Source organism: Camelus dromedarius, chromosome 27, assembly GCF_036321535.1.
Source record: "Camelus dromedarius isolate mCamDro1 chromosome 27, mCamDro1.pat, whole genome shotgun sequence".
Classification (NCBI taxonomy): Eukaryota; Metazoa; Chordata; class Mammalia; order Artiodactyla; family Camelidae; genus Camelus; species Camelus dromedarius.
In genome coordinates, this window is record NC_087462.1 from 8,624,334 (window position 1) to 8,647,922 (window position 23,589).

At 48.1% G+C, this 23,589-nt stretch overlaps 2 protein-coding genes across 2 annotated transcripts; both read right to left on the reverse strand.

Moving 5' to 3' along the window:
• Positions 1-6: 6 nt before the first annotated feature.
• On the reverse strand, positions 7-9,679 carry ILVBL (ilvB acetolactate synthase like). The gene is made up of 16 exons (XM_010998912.3): positions 9,492-9,679; positions 8,819-8,963; positions 7,384-7,585; positions 7,140-7,267; positions 6,905-7,043; positions 6,701-6,812; positions 4,104-4,203; positions 3,874-3,971; positions 3,628-3,764; positions 2,533-2,667; positions 1,439-1,553; positions 1,180-1,349; positions 1,032-1,102; positions 878-949; positions 594-699; positions 7-466 (listed from the first exon to the last, which is right to left on the reverse strand). The coding sequence occupies exons 2-16, from the start codon at positions 8,951-8,953 to the stop codon at positions 288-290; spliced, it is 1,899 nt and encodes a 632-aa protein (XP_010997214.1). The 5' UTR covers positions 8,954-8,963; positions 9,492-9,679; the 3' UTR covers positions 7-287.
• Positions 9,605-20,037, reverse strand: LOC116148528 (olfactory receptor 10T2). Its single transcript, XM_064479571.1, has 3 exons — positions 20,032-20,037; positions 14,498-15,424; positions 9,605-9,862 (listed from the first exon to the last, which is right to left on the reverse strand). Exons 1-3 carry the CDS (start codon positions 20,035-20,037, stop codon positions 9,605-9,607), a joined length of 1,191 nt encoding a protein of 396 aa, XP_064335641.1.
• Positions 20,038-23,589: the final 3,552 nt, after the last annotated feature.

Sequence of the window (23,589 nt, forward strand, 5' to 3'; positions counted from 1 at the left end):
CTGGGATAAGTACTTGGGCTCACGTGGACCAGAGGTGTTTTATTCAGTGTGTGAGAGAGAAGGGGAGAGAGCACGGTTGGGCCCACAGAAAAAGGCCCAAGGGCTCTCCAGTGCTGCCAGGGAGCCTCCCTGAGCTCTGACCCCCTCCAGTCCCTCCCTGTCATCAGGGAGGATTGTAGTCACTGGGCCTCATGGGATAGGCCCAGGGCAGGCAAGGATGAGACTTCAAACCAGCTAGGCACAGTCCAGCGGTGGGAAGGGAGCCAAGGGCACTGACCCACAAGACCCTACACGGCAATGGAGCCATCTCGGAAGTCTGTCCTCTCGATGAGGATGTTGATGACGACCGAGTGGCCATCTTGGTACTGCTGCTGGGCATCACGCAACACCTTGATCACCTGATCCTCACTCTCTCGTGAAAGCAGCAAGCCCTGGGCCCCCAGTCCCATGGCTGCCTTGTGATAATCTAAAAGGGGAGGTCAAGTCAGATGGTGGCAGAACCCCACCCACCAAACAGCCTGCCCAGGAGAGGAACTGACCCTCAGCCAGGCCTGAAACAGCTTCCACCTCCCCATCCTTCCCAGGCCTCTCACCAGTGTAAGCCAAGCCACAGGCCACATTGCTGCCCAGAGAGGGCACTTGCTCCCGAGAAATCTGAGTCCAGCCAGCATCATTCCCTATCAAGGCGATCACTGGGATCTGCAGGGACAGGATGCAGCCAGGCCGCTGCCTTCAGTCCCAAGGCTTGGCCAGCCACAGGACAAAGACAGGGACAGGACCTCTGCCAGGTAAACAGCTCCCTTCCCAGCCCACCTCACCCCTGATGACATCTCCCAGAACCCCAGGCTCTGAGCTTCCCTTGGGTCAGCCCAGTCACCTTGTGTCTGACAAAGGTGTCAAATTCGATGAGGCTGTAGCCAAAGGCTCCATCCCCAAAGAGGCACCAGACCTGAGGAAGTACCAAGGATGGTTGGGGTGGCTCACAGCCTGGAAAGCAGCAAGCCTCCCGCCCCCAGTGCACTCTGACTCACCTCAGCATCCGGCCGACATAGTTTGGCCCCGAGTGCAAATCCTGCACCAACCCCCAGAGTCCCGAAGGCCCCTAGGAGAACCAAGAGCAGATGGGTATGAAGGGGCCGAGGATGGTGCAAGCTGCCCCAGGCATAGGCCCTTCCTTACCAGGATCAAGCCAGCGCAGGGGGCCACGGGGCTGCACCAGGTGGGCGGCAGTGCCCACGAAGTCCCCACCATCGACCACCAGAACTGAATTGTCGGGCAGAGTCTCCTCCACCAGCTGCAGCACCCGCACTGGGTTAAGGTGCTGGGCTACGGGCATCAACGCCTTTTCCCTGTGACAGAGCAGCACAGATCAGCGGAGCCAGCAGCACGGCCTGCCAGGAACCCACAACCCCCCAAGCCCGCTCCAGCCAGCCTGTACCGAAAGGTCTGCTCCTTCTGGTGGTCAGCCTGCCGAAGCTCCTCTGCCCAGTCTGAGGCCCATGTCTGGCCCTGAAGGCCCTGCACCAACTTGACCACGAAGGAGCCCACGTCTCCTGGGGAAGGAAGAGGGCACAGCTGCAGGGAGGTGGCCTCCTCCTGCCCTTCCAGCAGCAGAGGCCCAAAGGCAACAGGCAGCCAACAGCGGCATCTGAGCGGGAGGCAAGGAGGCAGGCCAGGGGAGCTCCTAGGGCAGAACAGGTGAAAACACACCCCGGAGCCCACCAGAATCAGGTTAGGGCAACCGGGGGGACAGGGAGAGCGAGGCCAAGGAAGCGAGGTTTAGGGAGCACAAAGCAGGTTAGAAACTCACACCAGCCTCATTTCCTGCCTTCCCCTCACACCCTAGAAGACGTAGTCCTGTCAATTGTGTCTCTGAAACATGCCACTGAAAACACGTCCAACCTCCAAGCACGTCTCTAAGCACAGGCAGGCAGAGTGCTTACAGAGTGAACAAATAAACAAGCCAGTGGTGAAGTATTTTTCACCATTTCCATTTCAGGCATGATCACACAGAGGATCAGAGAAGTTTAGTTTCTCATCCCTGTCCATCCCCACTCCAGCCCTCGTCGTTTCTGTCCTGCACCTAAGAGCCCCCTTGCCTCCACCTGGCCCCCTCCAACTTGCTGCCCACCAGTTGCTACAGGGGACCTTGCCAAACATGAATGCACAATGGTGCCACTTCTCTGCTTGGCACAAGTTCCCTTGTCGCCTACCCTGTAGGGTAGAGTCAACATCCTCAGAACACTGGGCAAAGCAGGGCATGGAAAGGTCATGGGAGGGGACTGCACAGGGGAGGAGGGGCCGTGACAGGACAATAGAGAGCCCTCAGGGCAGGCTCTAGAGGCAGCGCACACATGCACATCCCCGGCCTTCCCTCTGGTGCACACCCTACGACTTGTTCACATAGAAGCACCCATCAGTCTGAGAGCCAAATACATGTCTCTGGCCAACTGTGTGCCCCCTGCTGCAGCTCAGGCCAGGTGGAGAGGGACCGGGAAGAGCTCGTATGTGTGGGGGCTGTTAGGGACTCACCCTGCACAGCCTCCTGGGGCTTCCAGAACATGTCCGAGTTGATCAACATCTCCTTCCAGTTACGGTTGACAACGATGATTTTGCTGCTGCGGCTGAAGACACGGCCATAGGACAGGCGGAAGTCACACACCATTCCTGGGGTAGGGGACAGGGGGTGAGGTCTCAGTGGATGAAGGGCCAGCATCCTGGGGAGTGCCCACCACCTTACTTAATGCACCGTGGTAGACTGAATGCAGAAAGGTCTCTGTGTACCAGTGTCACCAGCAATGAGACTTTGCAGCTCCCAACCCCTTGATCCTCGGCGGGTCTCAGGACGTGCTTTGGCCAACAGGATGTCTCAGAAGTGATGGCATGCGTTCCTAAGACCAGGCTTCAAGGAGCCTTGCAGCTTCCTCTCCCTCTCTCTCTCTCTCTCAAATAACCTTGCTTCCTCAGCCCTCCAAGTTTCTCATCACCCACCAAAGTGAACAAGCCCAAGCTAGCCTGCTGGATGATGAGAAATACAGAGGAGGAGGTAGGGAAGAGTGAGAGGATTCACTTACCCAGCAGAGGCCACGCTAGCCCAGCCTACAGCCAGATGACCCCCAAGTGTCCAGAGCCTGGGTCAGCCCAGACGCCTTCCTGCCTCCTGACTGCAGACTCAGGAATGAGCACCACCAAAATGAGAAAAACGACCCCCTAACTCCCACAGGAGGTTCTTGATGAACAGTAAGTGCATTTTAAGCCATTGAGTTTTAAGCTAACTGATACAACTATGGCATGTCTGGCAGGATTCAGAGCACTTTATGTAAAAACATATACACTGTAGGTGGACATGCTGTGTCACTGCTGTGTAACATGGACAAATGCGGTCCCTAAAGGGCTGCAGGCACCCACGACCTGTGCATCCTCCTTTGTGCAAAGCTGGGTGACAGCACACAAGTGTAGCCTGAGAGTTCACCTGGATTTCAGGTCCGGGAGGGGGTGGGGTGAGAGATAAGAGGGTGGACAATTATGAGGGTGGGGTGCCAGCCGGGACCCCCCTAGGAGGGGCAGGATTACACAGGGATATGCCTAGAGGGAGGGAAGGGACGGGGTGGGTAGGATGAGGCCCACCTGCTAGGACAACGACATCTGCCTTCTTCAGGGCGGCGCTGCGGTTCTGCCGGATGTGGAGGGGGTGGTTGCGGCCCAGCAGCCCCCGAGCCATCCCCCCCAGGAAGCAGGGAACGCCCAGGGTCTCCACAGCAGCCCTAGGGGTCAAACCAGAACAGAGGTGAGTGTGGCAAAGGGCCTGCCCCCCATCCCAGGGCAGCAGGGGACCACAGATCTGACAGTAAGGGCAAGGCAGGGGCTTCTCACCGAAGTTTGTCTGCAGGTGTCGGGGGCAGCACAGCCTGGCTCCCGAGCAGCATAAGGGGCCTTTTGGCCCGGCTCAAGATCTCTACACAGTGCTGAACCTGGGGCAAAACGTGGGGTTCAAATAGCTGACCCGGAGTCACCATCAGCCCCAAGATCACAGCCCCAGTAGTGACTCAGGGAGAAGTCATTCTGCAGGTGGGGTCCCTGGCCAGGGAAGAGAGGCAATTCACCTGCTGGGGGGAAGCCTGGGGGATGTCCAGTGGCAGGGGCCCCTCAGGCTGAGGCTCCCAGGCTCCTGCAAAGAGGTTGGCCAGGTGATTCTCTAAGTACCTACAAAGGGGAGAGAAGATGCAGTTACCAAGAGTAATTAGCAGGGTTCCAGAAGCTGAAGGAGAAGGGCCAGGAAAGGGATCCGGAGGGCAGTAGGACAGGAGCAGAGGTGGATGGGCAACGGCCCAGGGACAGCCAGACCCCGGCTGAGTGTCCAGTGGCCTGTTTCCCCTCAGAAGCTTCTGGTGACCACCCCAACCAGGGACAGTCCCTCAGAAACAAGTGACACCAGCATGGAGCACCAGGATCCGGGCCAGGGGCGAGGGGTCAGACAGAGGTGAGCTTGAGCCCTGGCTCTGCTGCTTCCTGTGTGACTTTGCACAAATGACTTAACCTTTCTGAGCTTCCTCCTCCGTAAAATGTAAATGAGAACATCTCCCCCACAGTTCAGTGATCTATCCACTCAGGACACAAAGCACCTTGCAAAATACTCAATTAATGGGAATTGGTAACATCGTCCATCCTCTTGCCTTTCTCCAGCCTCTGACATCTCCTTTCTCACTCAGTCACAGGGTCCTGACTTTCCTTGAGGCCCTGTGCAGGGCCCTGGAGACACACAGATTAAATCTGGCTCACCCATGCCCTCAAGGAAACCCAATGCAGCCAAAAACACGCAAGTGTGGGCGCTGGCTGGAACTAGTCAGAGCCTGAAGCCTCTGTTTCTCTTCTGAGGAGGAGTAAAGACTGCAGAAAATGAGAAGAGGCCAAGGCTGGAGGCATAAGGAACCCTCACATGGAAAGTAATGGCGAGGCATGAGGCAGCAGGGCAGGGAGCAGAGATGGGACGGCCCAAAGAGAGGAGGAGGAGAAGCGGAGGAGGTTGAGGGGTGGAGTCAGGAAGGCCAAGGAGCAAAAAGGCTGTCACAGCCACAGAACAAAACTGCTTCAAAATTCAGCCTACCTGATATGGTCGGTGACCACTTCCTATGTGTTCAGGACTCCTGAATCCCCCCTCTCTATTTCTGGTTCCCTAATCATGTTGGCGGAGGGCTGGGAGACACCTTGCCTTACTCTTGATGTGACTCTGGACACAGCCCTGTTCTTATTTAAGATAATGATCATTAGTTCTTTTCTACTTCACCATCTACATTCTACTATCAAAATGATCTCATTTCATTCTTCGCAGAATCTTAGTCTAGAGAGAAAAGCGGGCAACGTTTATGCATTTTACAGATAAGGAAGCTCAGGTTGAGAAGGGTTTAATCACAATACCTGGAAGTCAGATCATTGTGCTGTACCCCTCACACTCACACAGCATGTCCATTTCAGCTCAATAAAATTGGAAGAGGGGGGAAAAGAAAAGAAGTTGAATCATCACTTCAAGGTTAACACAGCTAGTTAGTGGCAGTCCTGTGATTTGAACCCATCTCTCTGGACTTTCATGTCCCTCACTGGAACACAGCTCTGTGGATAAAGCCTTGAAGCCTCCTCCAGGCTGAATCCTAGTCTGCCATTAACAAGCTGGACAACTTCATGCAAGTCATTCAGCACCTGGATCTCAGTTACCCAATCTATGAAATAGGCATAATACCTCTGAGCCTTATTAACTCAAAGGGTTGCCATAAAAGACACGTGAGTAAACTGGTTATTTCTAGAGCTGGCCCTCAAAGCAATTCTCACATGCCCCAGGGTGCAGGGACCTGTCTGTCCTGTTCACACCTATCCTGGTACCTAGCACTTAGCGGCACTCATTAAATATTTGCAAGTGGAAGGCAGAGGGGTGACAACAGGCAAAGGGGAGGGACAGAGGGGAAGCAGGAGGAGAACTGATTCTCCTTCATGTGCCCTGTTTCAGCCAGGTTCACCTCAGTGGTGACCAAAAACAGATCCCTTTCACATACCTCTGCTCAGGCCATGCCACTACCTGGAACCCTTTTCTATATTACGAAGCCCCCACTTGAAATCTGAAGCTCTTCCAGGAAAACCTTGGAGCTTGTCCCAGGCCAGCCTAACTGCTTTGCTGTCTCTGAGATCCTGGCCACTCACCACTCACAGCTTCTGCCCAGATCCCAGGCCACCATCCCTTCTCAGCCCAGTGACCGCCACATCTCCTCCCTGGCTTCCCAGCTCCCACCAACCCCGAAGTCCACTCTCCAGCAATAGCCGGACAGAATATAATAAAAACCTTAAGCACAGTATCCGATGCCAATGCTTAAGGCCCTGTAATGCTCCTCAATGGATCGCAAATTAAAAACCAAGCCCCAGGTCCACCCAGTGGCCCCCTGCTGGCTGCTCTGAGCTCAGCCCTTGCCCCTCTCCCCTTTGCTCACCTGCTGCTGCCACATGGGCCAGTGTGCTTTCCCTACCCACCAAGTTCATTCCTGCCTCAGGACCTTTGCATATGCTATTCCCTCTATCTGGAATGCTCTTCCTGTGGCTGGCTCTTCTTAATTGATGTGCAGATCAATGAATAAGTCAAAGGAGGAATGGGTGCTGGCAGGAGGTTTCAGGAGAAGCCAGGCGATGGGGAGGGCAGGGGAGGTATGGAGCTACTTACCAGGAGACCCCTCGACCTATGAGGCCCTTGGGTGGCTTGGCTGGCACCATCTCCTTCTGAACCATGAAGTAAGGGTACAGCACGTCAATAGGCAGTTCCACAAACACCGGGCCTGCATGGACACGGAGAACACTGAGCCTGCTGTGCCTCCTGGCTCCCAGGCCCGAGCCCTGACCACTGCCCAGCCCCTGCCCTGCCACCTACCTGGGGTGCCTGACTGAGCAGCAGCCATCGCAGCCCTCAGGGTTGGGATGATATCCCGCACCCTCCGCACAGAAGCACAAAACTTGCAAAGTGGCCGGAACAGGGACATCTGATCGATAGCCTGGAGCGCACCCCGGTTCTGATGGAGACAGGAGTCCAGGGAGTCAACACATAAGAAATTCCAGGCTCCCTGGGGCCCCTGCCGCCACCACCACCCCCCACAAGGATAGGGCACCTGCAGCAGGGTGCTGGCAGCCCCACCCAGAAGCAGCACTGGGGACTGGGCCATCTGGGCATTCTTCACTGCCGTCACTGTGTTGGTGAGGCCGGGACCTGCCGTCACTGCTGCCACGCCCACTGTCCCTAGAACACAAACCCTGTCACAGCTGTGCCCACCCTCCTGGCCACCACAAAAAACTCCTGCCCCTCAGAGACATCCCAGTCTGACCAGCCCCTAGCCCTCTCCACTCCACACTCACCAGTCAGGCGGGCCACGGCATCCGCAGCAAAGACAGCTGTGCCTTCATGGCGGGTGTCCACCACGCGGATGCCCAGCTTCTCACAGGCCACCAGCAGTGGGGAAATGTGCCCGCCAACCAGCGTGAAAACGAACCGCACACTGTGGGCCCTGAGCACGGCTGCCACGTTCTCCCCGCCATGCCGGATGCTTGCTTTGTCCACCTGGGCCCAAAGAGGGGGAGGAGCAACACTGTCAAGTACCACGGCAAGGGGACCAGGGCAGGCGGGGAGAGGGACGGTGCCTCTCCTCCAGGAAGGCAGGCAGGCACAGGGGCGAAGGTCAGGGGAAGCTTGGCGTTGATTAGGCACATACAATACTATACACCATGCCCAGAGCAGGACACGTTATCTTACCAGATCTTCTTATCATATCCTTTTACAGCTCCCGAGACCAAGACTCGCCTGAGCAAGATTCAAAGTCCCATAGAAGCAATGCTCTTAAAGCACTGCACCCTGTCACACTGCCTGCCTCAGGGATGGTGGAGCAATCAGGGAGAGACGTGAGGGAAGATGGATCCACAGAACCCAGGGGAGTTTGGCCAGGGGCCATCTGCTGGGACTCCAGACGGCATGCCCTCCAGTATATGGGTCTTGTAACATGACTGCTGACTCCAGTCTACCAGACTCCTTCCCACTCACTGCGCCAGGCCCAGCTACCAAACTGCCAGCTGCCATGTGCCTGGCACGGAAGCAGCCTGCTATTACCGACAGTGCTGGGCCTCCCAGCCCCAGCTTCTGCGTAGCCCTGCACACCAGAGGCCTTTGCCTTAAATCTCCACAAGTCCTCAAGGCTAGTGGCAGCCTTACTTCTGGTTAGGAGAGGAAGAGGGGAAGGGGTAAAGGTTGCTCCAGGCGAGGCAAGGAAAGACTAAAGAGGGAGTCTGGGTAAGTAGTTCAGAGATAGGTTTGTGGGGTCAGCTCTTCCCCAAACGGGTCACTGAAAGCAAGCTATCACACGACCTCTCTAAGCCTCTGTTTCCTCTTGTGGAAAGGGAAGACAGAAACAAGAGCATCTATTCAGGGACGTGTTGGGTACATGGGGGAAAATCCCTAAAGCGTTCAGCTCAGCAGACAGCAACTGTCACAAAACTGTCATGGCCACATTCTCTGGTGCCTGCCTTCAGCACTCTGACCTCACCGTGTTAGTGAGCACTGCTCTGTGAAAAGGGCTCGGGGCCCCTTAGGAAGGGGGTGGGCGGGATGTCGAGTGCCCGAGCAGCTGTAACTTCCCTGCTATCTCTTCCTAGAGGCAAAGTCCAGGGCCCTGTAAGCACAATGGCGACAGGACCGTGGATTAGTTCGGCCTCACTTTCCCTGCCTGCAAAAATGGGTTGGCTGGAAAGAGCGCTGGACATCCACTCCTTTGGCTGCCCCCGGCCCTGTATTCCCCCGCACCTTGTGCATCAGCTGATAGAAGAGCCCCAGGTGGTGCGCGGCGCCCAGCAGAGCGGCCACTAGCGTCCCGAAGGCCAGGAGCAGGAAAGAGGGGAAGAAGCCCCCTGCAGGGGAGGCGGACGTGGAAGTCTCCATGAAATTGCACCTAAGGGAGAAAGGGTAGTGCCAAGACCTGGGCGCGACAATTTTATCCAGAGAAGGGCACGCCCTCCTCTCTCAGCCTGGATCCTGGGCCACGCCCCTTACACGTTTAGGCTCCGGGTCAGGCCACGCCTCTCGGGGACCAGGCCAAGCTTCTTGCAACGCCAGGACGCCCCCCTTTACGTCACGACCAACTAAACTGGGCTACCAAAGGTCAAGGCGGCGACAATGCCTCAGAATAGTTATTTTCCCGCTTACCTGCTTCTCAATGGATCGGCGGGAAGTTCCGCCTCTCTTTTACATCAAAGATCGGAATCTCAGCGCTCGGAGAGAGCCCACCCCACGCCTACGTCACCAGAAGAACCGAGGCCACGCCCCCAAGTTAGCACGCGCGACCCTCTCCTTCAAGCCAGGAACCGCCCCGTCGCGACCGCCCGAGCCCAAGCCTGACCCCCGACCCCGGGCCGCGAGTCGATGTCAAGTCGCATTAGGATGCTTCTCCGACCCCCGGGGTACTTCAACATTCACCTACAGGAAATGGTGCTGACTCCGGAGGAATTCGGCGCTCTTCGTGTCACGTGACTGGCCGCACGGCCTGAAGGGGCGGGGCCTCGAACCTGTGGCCTTGCCTTTTGCCCATTTGGATCACCGGCGCTCCGCAGTCCGGGCCCGACGCGCGTGCGCCGAGCCGTAGCCAAGCTCCAGGACACCAGCACCTCCTATAAGAGCACTGTCTCTACTGGCCGCCTCTTGCACAGGCCCCGCCTTCCCTCTCTTCTCATTGGCTAGCGCTGCAGACTTCACGCGCTTCTTTACAGGAGGCCACGCCCCTCGGCTCTTCCAGTAGCCGGCACCCTCGCGGATCCGCCTTCCGCGGCTCTTCGTTGGTCCCACGTTGCAGGTCTGCAGATTCCGGGCCGTCCAAGCCCGGCCGCCTTGCACACCAGCCCCTTCACCTCTGCAAAGATAGAGGCCCCGCCCTCTCTCTCGTAGGCCCGCCTCGGCTGTTGCCCCCACCCCCTTAGGCCTTGCGGGCTTCCAGCACCCTTGGAATTTTCCCTGCTCCCAGTGCTGGGGAATGAACGCTCTGAGTGGTCATGGTTTCAGCCTGTGTTCCACCACATTACAGCTCTCTGACACCTGGAAAATGATCTCCCCATCAGTAAAGGGGGAGTAATCTGGTACCAAGCGCCCTGCTTCCCTCCAAGACAAATCCTGCCACTTCTACACTGGCTACCATCCCTTGTCAACTTCTGGAATTTCCCTCCGAGGATACCACCCCATCGCTAATTTTATTTCCTGTTGAATCATTCCTAGGTTTTCATTTCACCCGCTTTAAAAAAAAAAAATTAAAAACAAAAAAACCTTCGTTGACCCCACATTCTCTGCCTGTTACTGTCCATTTGCTACTCTTTTTAGCAAAATTCCTCCAATGAGTTATCTACTTGCTGTCTCCGTGAGCCCTCCTCCTATTTCCTCTTGAACCCACTCATACCTGCCACTCTGTGAGAGCTGCTCTGGATTTTTCCAACAATTTCCAAACTTGTCCCTCTCCCCACTACCACCTACCATCTCAACCCCACTCTCCCCACCAATAATTAACAGGGTAAAATGCAAACTTCCTAGAAGGGACTTTTAGGCCCATATAAACACCCAGAGCCAATAGTGAGATAGTGACTATTACCTGATGTCAAGCACTTACTATGTGCAAGGGGCTGTTCTATGCCCTTTCGAGATGTTAACTCATTTAATCCTCACAAGAGCCCTGTAAAGGAAATGTGTTATCAATATTTCCATTTTATGGATGAAGAAACTGAAACACAGAGAGGTTAAGGAACTTGCCCAAGGTTGCACAGGTTTGTAAGAGGTAGAGGCAGAATATGAACCCAAGCAGTGCTGCCTGGGCCTCCAGACTGGGAGCACCTTAACAATGGGTACTATGCTTCAACCACCTGGCTCCCCCATGCCTATCACAGGATGTAGTGTTGGGCCCACCCAGATCCCCCCACACTTAGTTGGATTTTATCCTAAGTGAGTTGAAAAACCAGAGAGGGCTTTGAATAATGGAAGTTACTCGAAACCTGCACGTGATTGTTCACTGGGGCTTTATAGGTAATAGCCAAAAACTGGAGAAACCAAAATGTCCCTCAATAGGTAAACAGTTAAACTGTTCATACCATAGAACCCTGCTCAGCAATAAAAGGACACAATATGGCAACACAATAACTTGGATGAAACTCAAAATAATTATACTCAGAGAACAATTAGTGGTTGCCAGAGGCAGGGGGTGAGGGAAATGGGTGAAAGTAGTCAAAAAGTACAAACTTCTAGTTATGAATAAGTCCTGGGGATGTAATACTGTACAACATGGTGACTACAGTTAACAATACTGCATTGTGTATTTGAAAGCTGCTAAGAGAGTAGATCTTAAAAGTTCTCACAAGAAAAACAATTTATAACTAAATGAAGTGGTGAATGTCAACTGAATGTATTGTGATCATTTCACAATAAATACAAATAATAAGTCATTATGTTGTATACCTTAAACTTATACAATGTCATGCATCAGTTATATCTCAATAAAACTTGGGAGGAAAGTATTCTCTATCCACAAGCTCAAAAAAAATTATGCTGAGTGAAAGCCAATTTCAAAAGGTAACATAGTATATGATTCCATTGATATGATAGCCTCCCAGTGACAAAACCATGGTGAGGGAGGACAGATCAATGGTTGCCAGGTGATAGGGAAAGTGTGACTATAAAGGGGGCAGGTAGCACAGGGAGTTTTTTAGGGGGATGGAGCTGTTCTGTTCTCAGACTATGATTATGGTGGCATGTATTAAAATTCATTGAACTATAGACAAAAAAATCTACTTTACACTATTTACAATAGCCAAGCCATGGAAACAACATAAGTGTCCATCAATAGATGACTGGATAAAGAAAATGTAGTTGAATATGAAAAAGAATGAAATATTGCCATTTGCAGCAACATAGATGAACCTAAAGATTATCCTATTGAGTGAAGAAAGACAAACAGAGAGGGACAAATATTATATGATATCACTTTTATGTGGAATCTAAAAAATAATAATAATTTTTTATAAATTATTTTTGTAACTAATAATAGTTACAAATGAACTTACTTACAAAACAGACACAGACTCACAGACATAGAAAACAAATGTATGGCTACCAAAGGGGAAGAGGTGAGGGATAAATTGGCAGCATGGGATTAATAGATACACACTACTGTATATAAAATAGATGAACAACAAGGATTTACTCTATAGCACAGGGAACTATATTCAATATCTTGTAATAACCTTTAATGGAAAAGAATCAGAAAATGTATATATATGTAAAAACTGAATCACTTTGTTGTATACCTGAAACTAACACAATATATTGTAAATCAACTATACTTCAGTTTTTTAAATCTACTGTATGATGCTTTAAAAATAAAATTATGTAATTTCATACATGTGTGTATATAGACAAGTATTACACACTCACTGCTAGGTAAATAAATAATTTTTTTAAAGATACAGTAGCACCAAAGTGAAATTTTTCCTTGAAGGAATCAGCAGCCTTGAAAGATAATTGGGAAAGGGAATAAATTTCTGCCTGTGTAATTCAAAGGTTTCTTTCATGCCACATGCAGAAAACATTACCATTAAGATCTTCACATTTTGGGAAACAGCAAACTTACCAGACCTTCATATCCTCATCAGTCCTCATATTTATGTGTTTTAGAGAAAGCATAGATCTGAAAATGTCAAAAAGGGAAGAGATCATCAAAGTCCTTTCCTCTGATTAATGACCCCTGGGACACAGAGGATGAGCTTGGCCTGCAAAAGACCATGACTATCTGGCATATAAAACAATGCCCCAAGGTTGTACCATGAGGTCCTCAAAATCATACCAGCACAAAATGAAATGAGAACACTTCAGAAATAGCGATGGGGAACAGAAGCCAGTGAGAAGCCTCCCAGAGGGCAGAGCCAAGAGCCTTGGAGGACAATGGACAAAGAACTTACAGTGAGGCAGGAGTCTTCCCAATGCCTGCCTAACTAAATGTTTTCATTGCTAAGTTCAGTGACTTTTGTGTGTTTCCCACACCCCTACTGAAGTCTTTTGTTTACTATGGCTTTAACATTTGTTTTGCATGTAGATTAGAAAGGTTTTTTGGGGTTTGTTTGTTTGGTTTTTTTTCTAATTTGTAGGTCGCCAGGCCATGAGAAGGCATTCCAGGGCTTGAAGGACAGACGTTGTATTTCAAACAGAATGCTGTGAATGGATGACTCATTAGGCTGTGTCCTTGGAGAGGATGCTATCTGTTGGAGGAGAGTGTGGCGGCTGTGTGGCATTTAGTATAGCGGTACCAGTCTTTCTGGTTCCGCTTATCTAGGAAGATGCCGTCAGATCTTTCAGCGCCAAGATATTTACCGGACAGATTAATCTTTCTCTTCCAAATATTGACTGCCTCTCATAGCCTAACCTTTTAAACTCTAATTGTGGTAGACTACACATTACATAAAGTTGGCCACCTTAACCGTGCTTAAGTGTGCAGTTCCGTAAAGTGTTAAGTACATTCAGATTGTTGTGCAACCATCACCACCATCCATCTCCAGAACTGTTTCATCTTGCAAAACTGAAACTTCATAGCCAAGAAACAACTTCCCAGCCCCTGGCAACCACTATTCTACTTTATCTCCCTGTGAATTTGACCACTCTAGTCACCTCATATAAGCAGAATCATACAATATTTGTCTTTTTTTTTTAATTGAAGTATAGTCGATTTACACTGTTGTGTTAATTTCTGGTGTATAGCATAGTGATTCAGTTGTACATATATATATATATATATTCCTTTTCGTGTTGTTTCATTATAGGCTATTACAAGGTGTTGAAAATAGTTCTCTGTGCTATACAGTAGGACCTTGTTATTTATCTATTTTACATATAGTAGTTAATATCTGCAAATTCCAAACTCCTAATTTATCCCTCCCCACCCCCTGTCCCCTCTGGTAACTATAAGTTTGTTTTCTATGTCTGTAAGTCTATTTCTGTTTTGTAAATAAGTTCATTTGTGTCTTTTTTTTTTTTAAGATTCCACATATAAGTGATATCATATGGTATTTTTCTTTGTCTTTCTGGCTTAATTCATTTAGAATGACGATCTCCAGGTCCATCCATGTTGCAGCAAATGGCATTGTTTCATTCATTTTTTATGGGTAAGTAATGTTCCATTATATATATACAACCTCTTTATCCAGTCATCTGTTGAGGGGCATTTAGGTTGCTTCCATGTCTTGGCTATTGTGAATAATGCTGCTGTGAACATTAGGGTGCATGTAGCTTTTTGAATTAGAGTTCCTTCCGAATATATGCCCAGGAGTAGGATTGCTGGATCATAGGGTAAGTCTATTTTTAGTTTTTAAGGGGAACTGAGTGTCAGACAGCACACAAGTTCATGAAAAATCTAGAGTGGGAACGTAAAGCAACTATTTATTTAAATTCTCCGCGGCTTCGCGCCAGGGTCCTCCTGAGAGCCACCCTCACCTCCTTATTACGCAGAGTGTACACCACCGGGTTCAGCAGCGGTGTCACCACCGTGTAGAACACAGCCACCAGGCGGTCCTGGCTGGGGTTTCCGCCAGACTCGGGCCGCAGGTAGATGATGGAGGCGCAGCCAAAATGCACAATGACCACGGTGAGGTGGGCCGTGCAGGTGGAGAAAGCCTTGTGCCTGCCGGCGGCCGAGGGCATCCTCACGATCGCGGCGACGATGAAGGCGTAGGAGAGGAGGATGAGGAGGAAGGAGACCAGCACCACGAGGATACTCAGAAAGAAGATGGCCAGCACTTTGCTGGCACTTTCGGCGCAACTGAGCTTCAGGACCAGGGCGATGTCGCAGAAGAAGTGCTCCACACGGTCGCCGCGACAGAAGGGCGCGGAGAAGATCAGGCTGGTCTCGATCAAGGCCACGGAGAACCCGAAGAAGAAAACCAGGGCTCCCAAGCAGAGGCAAACTGTGGATCTTATGATCATCGAGTAACGCAAAGGATGGCAGATGGCTACATAGCGGTCATAACCCATCAGGGTAAGGAAGAAGCAGTGGCTGCACCCCAGGCCCAGGAAGAAGAACATCTGAGCCCTACACCCGGGGACGGGGATAGTCTGGCTCTCCATGAGCAGGTGAGCCAGCATATTGGGGATGGTGACCAGCGTGTAGCAGGTCTCAGAAAGGGACAGCAGGGCCAGGAAGCGGTACATGGGGGTGTGAAGTGTCCCATCCACGTGGATGATGGTGATGATGGTGACATTGCCACTGAGGGTGACCAGGTAGGTGAAGAAGAACAGTGCAAAGAGGGTGGTCCTCAGGTCCGGGAGGTTGGAGAAACCCACCAGCATGAAATCCGTCACCGGCCAGGTGGCATTTTCCAGCTGCTTCTCAGGAGCCTGAGAGGCGGGGACAGAGGAGATGGAATAGAACAATGTAATAAGGCTCTGCTAAGCATCAGGTACCAGAGAGATAGGAGATTTATCCCTGTTTTACAGAAAAAGGAAAGAGGACTCAGAAGTTAGGTCACTGTTCTCCTAATATCACTCAGCTAGCATCTCTTCAATTAGACAAGAAAATCTACAGAAATAGCAACAGCCTGAGTGCCCACTGACAGATGAATGTATGAAAGAGATGTGATACATACACACAATGGAATATTATTCAGCAGTGAGAAAGAAAGAAATATTGTCATTTTTGACAACATGGGTTGACATTATGCTAAGTGAAGTAAGTCAGACAGAGAAAGAAAAGTCTTGTATGATTTCACTTTATGTGTGGAATCTAAAAGCCAAACTTGTTATGAAATAAATAAATAAATAAAGAGGACTGGGAGGGTATAACTCAGAGGTAAAGTGTGTGCTTAGCATGCATGAGGTCCTGGGTTCAATCCCCAGTACCTCCATTTAAAATAAATAATTTTCAAAAAAATTTTAAAGAGTGAAATGGTGGTTATCAGGGGCTGGGGACTGAGTCAGGGAATAGGAGAGATGTCATTTAAGGGTACAAATTTGCAACTAGTAGATAAATAAGTCCTAGAGAGCTAATGCACTGTTTAGTGACTACAGGTAACAATACTGTATCATAAACATCGAACCTGATAAGAGACTAGGTCTTAATTATTCCCACCATAAAAAATAATTGAAGTAGAATTGAAGTAGTATCAATGTTGGGTCCTTAAATCATAAAAAAAAAAAAAAAGAAAAGTAGAGTGTCAAATTTATAAAAGCAGAACTCACTTTGTGCAATGAACATAAGGAAAGACTACTGTATAGTTTTTTTGTTTTGGGTTTTTTCTTTTAAATGAAGAAAAGCTTTGCTAAAATGTTGCATACTTTTATTGGAGTAAATCTGAATGATCCTACTGCTTTGGAGAAAAACTTAGTGCTTACCAGTTTCCAATTGTATTTAGCCTTTGGTTGGAATTCAAACAAATGAAAACCAAAATCTAAAAAATAAATAAGTGATAATTATGTGATGTGATAGAGATGCTAACTATGGCTACAATGGTAATCATGATACAATATACTGACGTAGCAAATCAGCATGTTGTACATTTAAACTTACACAGTGTTATATTTCAGATATATTTCAATTTTTTTAAAAAAGTAAAGAAAGTCACAGGAACCTATGAGGAGTAGATACAATATTTGGGGCAGGGAAAGATGGTAAGAAGTTCAGTGCTTTAGTTTGAATTCCCCTAGAAACAGATCCTGAGGCAAGAATTCAAAAGCAAATAGTTTATCTGAAACGTCATCCACAAAGACGTGGGGCGGGGGGGAGTGGAGAAGAGAAACAGATAATAAAAAGTGCATTATCAGGGAAATCACCACTGTTGACTGAAATAAAAACACACAACGTGAGAGCTGTGAGTTTCAGTTTTATTTGGGACCTTGCTAAGGACTATAGCTCAGGAGACAGACTCTCAGAGAGCTAGGAGCAACTGCTCGGAAAAGATGGGGGCAGGGGTTGGGGGGAGGGGAAGTCAGCATATCTGTGATTTTGGAGGAGTCGGTGCAATCAAGCACACTTCTCAGTAGAAGGTTACTGCTAGCCAAAGGCACAGATACCTTAGTTAATAATTTTAGTGCTAAGTAGAGGAAGATGCAAGAAATTGGGTTCATAAAAATTTCTCCTGAAAATATCTAACTATCTGAAGGGCTGTTCTGCCAGTTTTCCTAGAGCACAGAGTGCTTCATTCCTGATCTCCACCCTGAATTCCTTTCAGAGCGAGCTGAAGGTCAGTGGCTGGGGTGGCCAATGACTCAATCCTTGTAGAGCTAGGTGGCGAGGGACATTCTTGAGTTGGCACCACTATGGACAACTAGAATTTAATCCCACCTGGGAGATCCAGAGGGAAGCGAGAGAACTGGGGTGTTTATCCACCAACCCCCTCAATCATCTTGCTCAAGTTTCAACCAGAAGACGTTAATCTCCCAGTATTTCCAAACTTACCACGTGTACAGGGAATTCAAAGTCTGGTTGGTAAGAAAGGAAATAAGGGCCAAGGGGATGTGGGCCAGGAATTTATAGAGTCCTTTACAGTCTGTAACATCTGAAATGAACAAAATAACACTTTTAGGAAACTTAATACCCAGGGCTACATCAGGACTTCCATGAGCTCTAGGCACTCTTGCTTTCCTCCCTAAAAATTGTTTTCAATTTTTATTTATATTTTATTGTTTTAGTTTTTATTTAGATAAATTTATTTAATTTGTTAATATTAATTATAACCAATTAAATATAATTAATTTTGTCATTTATTTAAATTTTATAAAAATTTAAAATTTTTACATTTTAGGACTGTGTTGGTATAAAGATAAATATAATTTTCACCCTAAAGTTTCACTTATTTCTTCTGATCTTGAAATTAACACAATTTCGGGGGGCCCCTAATAGTATTACAGGCCCAGGCACAGTGCTAATGGATACACCTGTGTTAATCAAATGGAAAATAACTCTGAAATTATTGATCGTTTTAATTCAAACAATGAGACATCAGTAAAATCCTGGATTGGTGGTAGTTTTATCATTTTGTAATCAATTAACCTGCTAGCTCAGGAAAACTATATATCTATATTGGAATATTTCTGAGTATTTTGCACTCATTTAGAACATGGGACTTTATTTTAAGGAAAGTAGTCCTAATGCAATCTTTCCCGGCTTATCAGGAGTTAATAGGTTTGGAGAGACACGTGGTTTGGAGAGGATCTCAGCCTTGAGATCCTCAAATTCCAACTGAAACAAGGATGGGTGGCGGTGGTGGAGAGAGTCTTGATTTATGCGCCATCTAGTGGCACTTGGAGTAACCCACAAGCCAGTGACCCTTTGAAGGAGAGAGTAAATAAATAAATGAGTGTGCCCCTGAGATTACTCATCTGCAGCAACAGGACGAGAGAAATGGAGGATCATCATTTAAATGTTTTGAAAGTTTGTTGAAATTTTAATTTGGGAAAAATAATTTTTTAGCGAGGGAGGAGGTAATTAGGTGTGCCTATTTTTTTTTTAAACAAAGGTATTCAGGATTGAACCCAGGACCTCATGCATGCTAAGCACGCACTCTACCACTGAGCTATACCCTCCCCCTTGTTTGTTTGTTTTTGGTTTTTTTTTTTAATTTGGGGGGGAAGTAATTAAGTTTATTTATTTTTTTTTAATGGAAGGGAAAAATAGATTTTAGATTTTAGTTCTGAGGATATATAAAATAGAGAAAAACAACAAAAATGTGCTTGGTTGAGTCCAAAGATATTCTATTCATAAATAAAAGACTAGTCAGGACTGTTCAGAACTTAACAGGAGCAAAAAGACAGTAAGGAAGGAATGCCTATTTTTCATGAAGAAAGAAAGGAAAACCAGGAGCAAGAAACAAGCTGCATGTCAGCCTAGCACAGGGGGGCCAACTGTTTCTGTAAAGGGCCAGGTAGTGAATACTTGAGGCCATTTGGGCTGTACAATATGTCATGACTGCTCAAATCCCATTCCAGTGTGAAAGCAGCCCTAAATGATGTATAAGTGGTGTCCATGGCTGTGTTTCAATAAAACTTTATTTACCGAAACAGGCAGGGGGCCAGATTTGGCCCTCGGGCTATAGTTCACCAACTCTTAAACCTGCACAAATAAAACTAAAAGAATATTCAACTTAGGGAAATTCCAGTGAGGTCCCCTGAGGGATTCATGCTATGGGGGGTGAGGGGGGGGAAGCAAAGCCTGACTTGAAGTCTTCAAAAACTAAAACAAAATGAAACTCCAAAACCAAGAAACTCAGATGTCACTTAAGAAATCTAGATCTAAGAAAAGGCACACTGGGCAGAGCTGCCCAGAGCATGTGTCTGAAAGAGGCTCTTTTATTGGAAATTAAAGTCTATCAGAAAGAACATCAAAGCCCTTATACAGTGAGAATGACAGAAATTTAATTACTTGGAAGACTTCATGGAGAAAATAAGTAATTGGATTATGACCACTAAAAAAAGTGTAATTTCTGAATATTACAAAACATTGTTAAATTGAACTTAGAGGCAAATCACAAAGTAGAAGTTGTGGCCCTAAAAAATGTTGAGCTTTTACAAATCATTAAGAAGAAAGAAAACATCCGGTTATAAAATAAATAAGTCCTGGGGAGGTCATGCACAGCTTAGCCACTGTGGTTAATAACACTGTATTGCATATTTGCAAGTGCTAAGAGAGTGGATCTTGAAAGTGCTCATCACAAGAAAAAAGAATATTTTGTAACTATGTATGGTGACGGATGTTAACTATGGTGATCAACTCGCGAAAGATACTCATATGAAATCGCTATGTTGTACACTTGAAATTAAGGTTATGTATCAATTATATCTCAACTGAAGAAGAAGAAGGGAGAGGAAAAGAAAAAAAATGAATACTCAGGTCCACCACCCCCAACATTCGTGGAGTTCAAATGAAAGCTCACATGACATAAGACTGGATATTTTAAGTTAACACACAGTTAAATAAAGTATGTTCTAGCTCTTTACATTGAGAAGCATACCCCCATATTGACCTGGAAAGCCAAATTGAAACTGAGAATTCCCGTACTCTTTTGATTTCCACACTGGAATGCAGTGGTGTGCAGAGAGATGGAGTGCTCCAGGCCTGACCCTGGCCAGTGGACTGTCCCCTTCTCCCACTCAGGCTCCATCCTGCACTTCCAGGGGCCTCATGTGTATGCTAAAGCTATAACTACACCCGACACATGTGCCATTCCTTGACCGCACCTAGCGGAGATCACTCCCACAGAGGGGTCCATGCCAGGGGGGGTGGACCCAGGGAAGGGGCACTCTCAGGCCCTGCTAGTGACTTGGAGACATCTGTGCAGGGAATTCTGCGATCGTGTACAGCGTTGTCTATAAGATGCCTGCAAACTCAAGGTCAACACATACTCTTGGCTTTGTGGATGCTTCATCCCTTGAATGGGGTAGGACAGGAGAGGGTCAGAGTCAGGTCCTCAGCAGCATCAATACAGGGCAGAAGCCCCTCTTACCTAAGGCTAACTACGGTTCTCTAACACCTCAGTAGAAAAATAAGCAGATGGAAAATGCAAATGTCCAATATTCGTATGGAGGTTATGTTAATCCCATGGTAATTAAAGGAATGGGAGTTAAAGCAAGATTGCCCATTCCTCAAAATCAAACGCAGCATTACCATATGACCCAGCATTTCCACTCCTGGGTATACAGCCAGAAGAATGGAAAAACGGTGTTTAAACAAAAACTTATACTCGAATGTTCATAGCAGCACTATTCACAGTTGCCAGAGGTGGAAACAACCCAAATGGCCATCAGTGGAATATTACTCAGCCATAAAAAGAATGAAGCCCTGGCACACGCTACAATGTAGATGAACCCTGAAAACATCTCGCTGAGTGGTGGGAATGCACCTGGTATAGCCATTACAGAAAACAGTATGGAGAGTCCTTTAAAAACTACTAATAGACTTACCATATGATCCAGCAATCCCACTCCTGGACATATATCCGGAGAAAACTATAATTCAAAAAGACACAAGCACCCCAGTGTTTATAGCAGCACTGTTCACAATAGCCAAGACAGGGAAGCAAGCTAAATGTCCATCACCATCTATATGCGTATGTGAGCATTCACGCCCACGAAGCTTCAGTGTCCATGTGTGCATGTGTGTGCCTGCTGCTTGCAAAGCACACATGTGTGCATTTGGCACCCCAAGTGCTCAGACCACATGTGAGCCCTGCCCCTCTCCCCCTGTCTGCTCATACACCTGTGTGGGCCAGGGTTCTGTGTGTGGGTTCTGGGTGCAGGTGAGCGTGTGTGGCAGAGGATGGTTCTCCTCGAGGGTCCCCAGAGGCTCTTACTTCCCTTCTTGAGCAGATATCATCTCCTCCACCCCACGTTTGGCAGAAAACAGAATTGAACATCTCTCGAGCAAATGCCATTCAAATCCTGTTGGCGGTTTTCAGAGGAACACTCAGTCACTCTGGCATTTCTCACTCCACCAACTCATCTTCAGATTTCACCCCTAGGATCTGGGATGGACCAGGGTGGCTTCTCCAGCAGGGAAAAGGACCTGAATCCACACTCACCATGGCCGAGGGAGGCTCCTACGGTGCCTGCCGACGTCACTCTCTGATCGCTGCCTGAGAAAGGTGGGGCTGAGGACCCAGGTCCTGTTATACTAGGGGTCCCTGGAGCTGCTGTCCCAGGGTCCCCTGCAAGCCACTAACAAGCCCCCCCGGGGCTCAGATTGGTGGAACCCTGAAGGGTTCCTCCCTCCTGAAAACTGAAGACTCCAGGGTCTGCCTCCTCAGCCCCCAGGCTCTGATGGCAAAAAGTGGGGGAAGGACTAATTACAATTTCTTTCTGCGGATGGAGGCACAGATGCACTTCTCACTCCATCAACGCTCCCCAGTGCCCGCCACTGCCTAGCACTTGCTGAGCAAGGCTGCTCTCCCAAGGAGGATGCAGCCTCCCTGCCCTGCCCTGCCCTCCAAGGGGAAAGGAAGAAGTAGATCACTTTGATGTTGTTACATGAATGCTGCCCAGTCTTAACTTCTCAGGGTTATCCCTCTCTTGATCCCCTCCAGAGTTAATTAGTTGCCACATCTCCGTTATTCTTTCTCCTTGACTTCCCCTTATTCCCTCTGCCCCATCCTAATTCAAGCTGCATCCTTATTACCCATTGCAAAATCTTGCAGTGTCTTCTCCCTCCAGTACATCCTCTGCACTGGCCACCAGAATGGGAGACTCTGGCTGCGATCCCTCAATACTCAGGGACCTTTCATGGCTCCCCATTGCCTTCAGAGTAAAGTTTAAAATTCCTCATCTTCACTTTCTTTCAAGGCTCTTGTAATCTGGCCCCAGATAACTTTCCTAGTTCCAAATCCAGCCATTGCTCCAAGCAAACCACCATACACCCGTTGATTAAATTACTAAGTGAGGAGGTGAAGTATAGACCCAGCCATTCCAAATTGCTGACCCTTCTTCTGAGATTTCCTTCTGTTTCATCCCATTTTGTCCCTTCCCACCATATTCTCTCAGAATTTCTACCCCTCTCTTCCTAGCCTCCCAGCAAACTCCTACTCTTCCTGAAAGACGTATCTCTGATATCACCTCCTCCAGGAAGCCTTCCCTAATCACTCTGATATTCACATGCAGCATCTGTGCTCCCAGAGGTCCTGGGTTTCTTCTTCATATTGTCTTTGTCCCTGTGTGGCTCCCCCTAGACTGTGAGCCCCTCAGAACTGTCTTCATCTATTCCATCTCCCAAGAGCATTAAACCCAGATGACAATTCCCTCTCTGCTTTTCTTCCTTTCTTGCCTTCCATACTGCCTGCTTTCTCTCCCACCTCTCTAGCCACCCTTTCTCAATCTCCTCCTCTCACACCTCCTAAAAAGAAAATTCTCCAGAGTTCAGTCCTAGACCTTCCTCTCTCCCTAGCTGAGACATTTATATTTTCAAAAATTTCCCCCAGCTTTATTGAGTTACAGTTAACCTACAACATTATGTAAGTTTGAGTACAATGTGTTGATTTGATACATTTATATCTTCCAAAATGATGACCACCATAGCATTAGCTAACACCTCCATCCTGTCACATAATTACCATTTCTTTTTTGTGGTGAGAACATTTAAGATTTATTCTCTTAACAACTTTCAAGTACATAATACAGGGTTATTAGCTATAATCACCACATTGTACATTAGATCCCCTGAACTTACTCATCTTAAAACTGGAAGTTCCCTTTGATCAAACATCTCCCCCATTTTCCCCTCCCTCAACCCTTGGTAAACACCACTCTACTCTCTGCTTCTCTGAGCTCAGCTTTCTTGGATTCCACATATGAGTGAGGTCAAACAATGCCTGTCTTTCTCTGTCTGACCTATTTCACTTAGCACAATGCCCTCAAGGTCCATCCTTATTGTTACAAATGGCAAGATTTCCTTATTTCTTGTGGCTGAATATAATTCCATTGTCTATATATACTATATGATATACATATGCAATATATACACACATTATATTATATATTTCTTCTTTGTCCATTCGTTCATTGCCAGACACTTAAGTTGTTTC

What these genes read in the sequence shown, in the direction of transcription:
- ILVBL (XM_010998912.3), bottom strand. Translation starts at nt 8,953, where the DNA reads ATGGAGACTTCCACGTCCGCCTCCCCTGCAGGGGGCTTCTTCCCCTCT. An exon ending in TGCCGTGGCCCGCCTGACTG is followed by an intron (nt 7,268 to 7,383) that starts GTGAGTGTGGAG and finishes TTTGTGTTCTAG; the next exon opens with GGACAGTGGGCGTGGCAGCA. An exon ending in CCCAGGCTTCCCCCCAGCAG is followed by an intron (nt 3,972 to 4,103) that starts GTGAATTGCCTC and finishes GTTTTGCCCCAG; the next exon opens with GTTCAGCACTGTGTAGAGAT.
- LOC116148528 (XM_064479571.1), bottom strand. An exon ending in TGGCTCTCAGGAGGACCCTG is followed by an intron (nt 9,863 to 14,497) that starts GCGCGAAGCCGC and finishes CGGAATCTGCAG; the next exon opens with ACCTGCAACGTGGGACCAAC.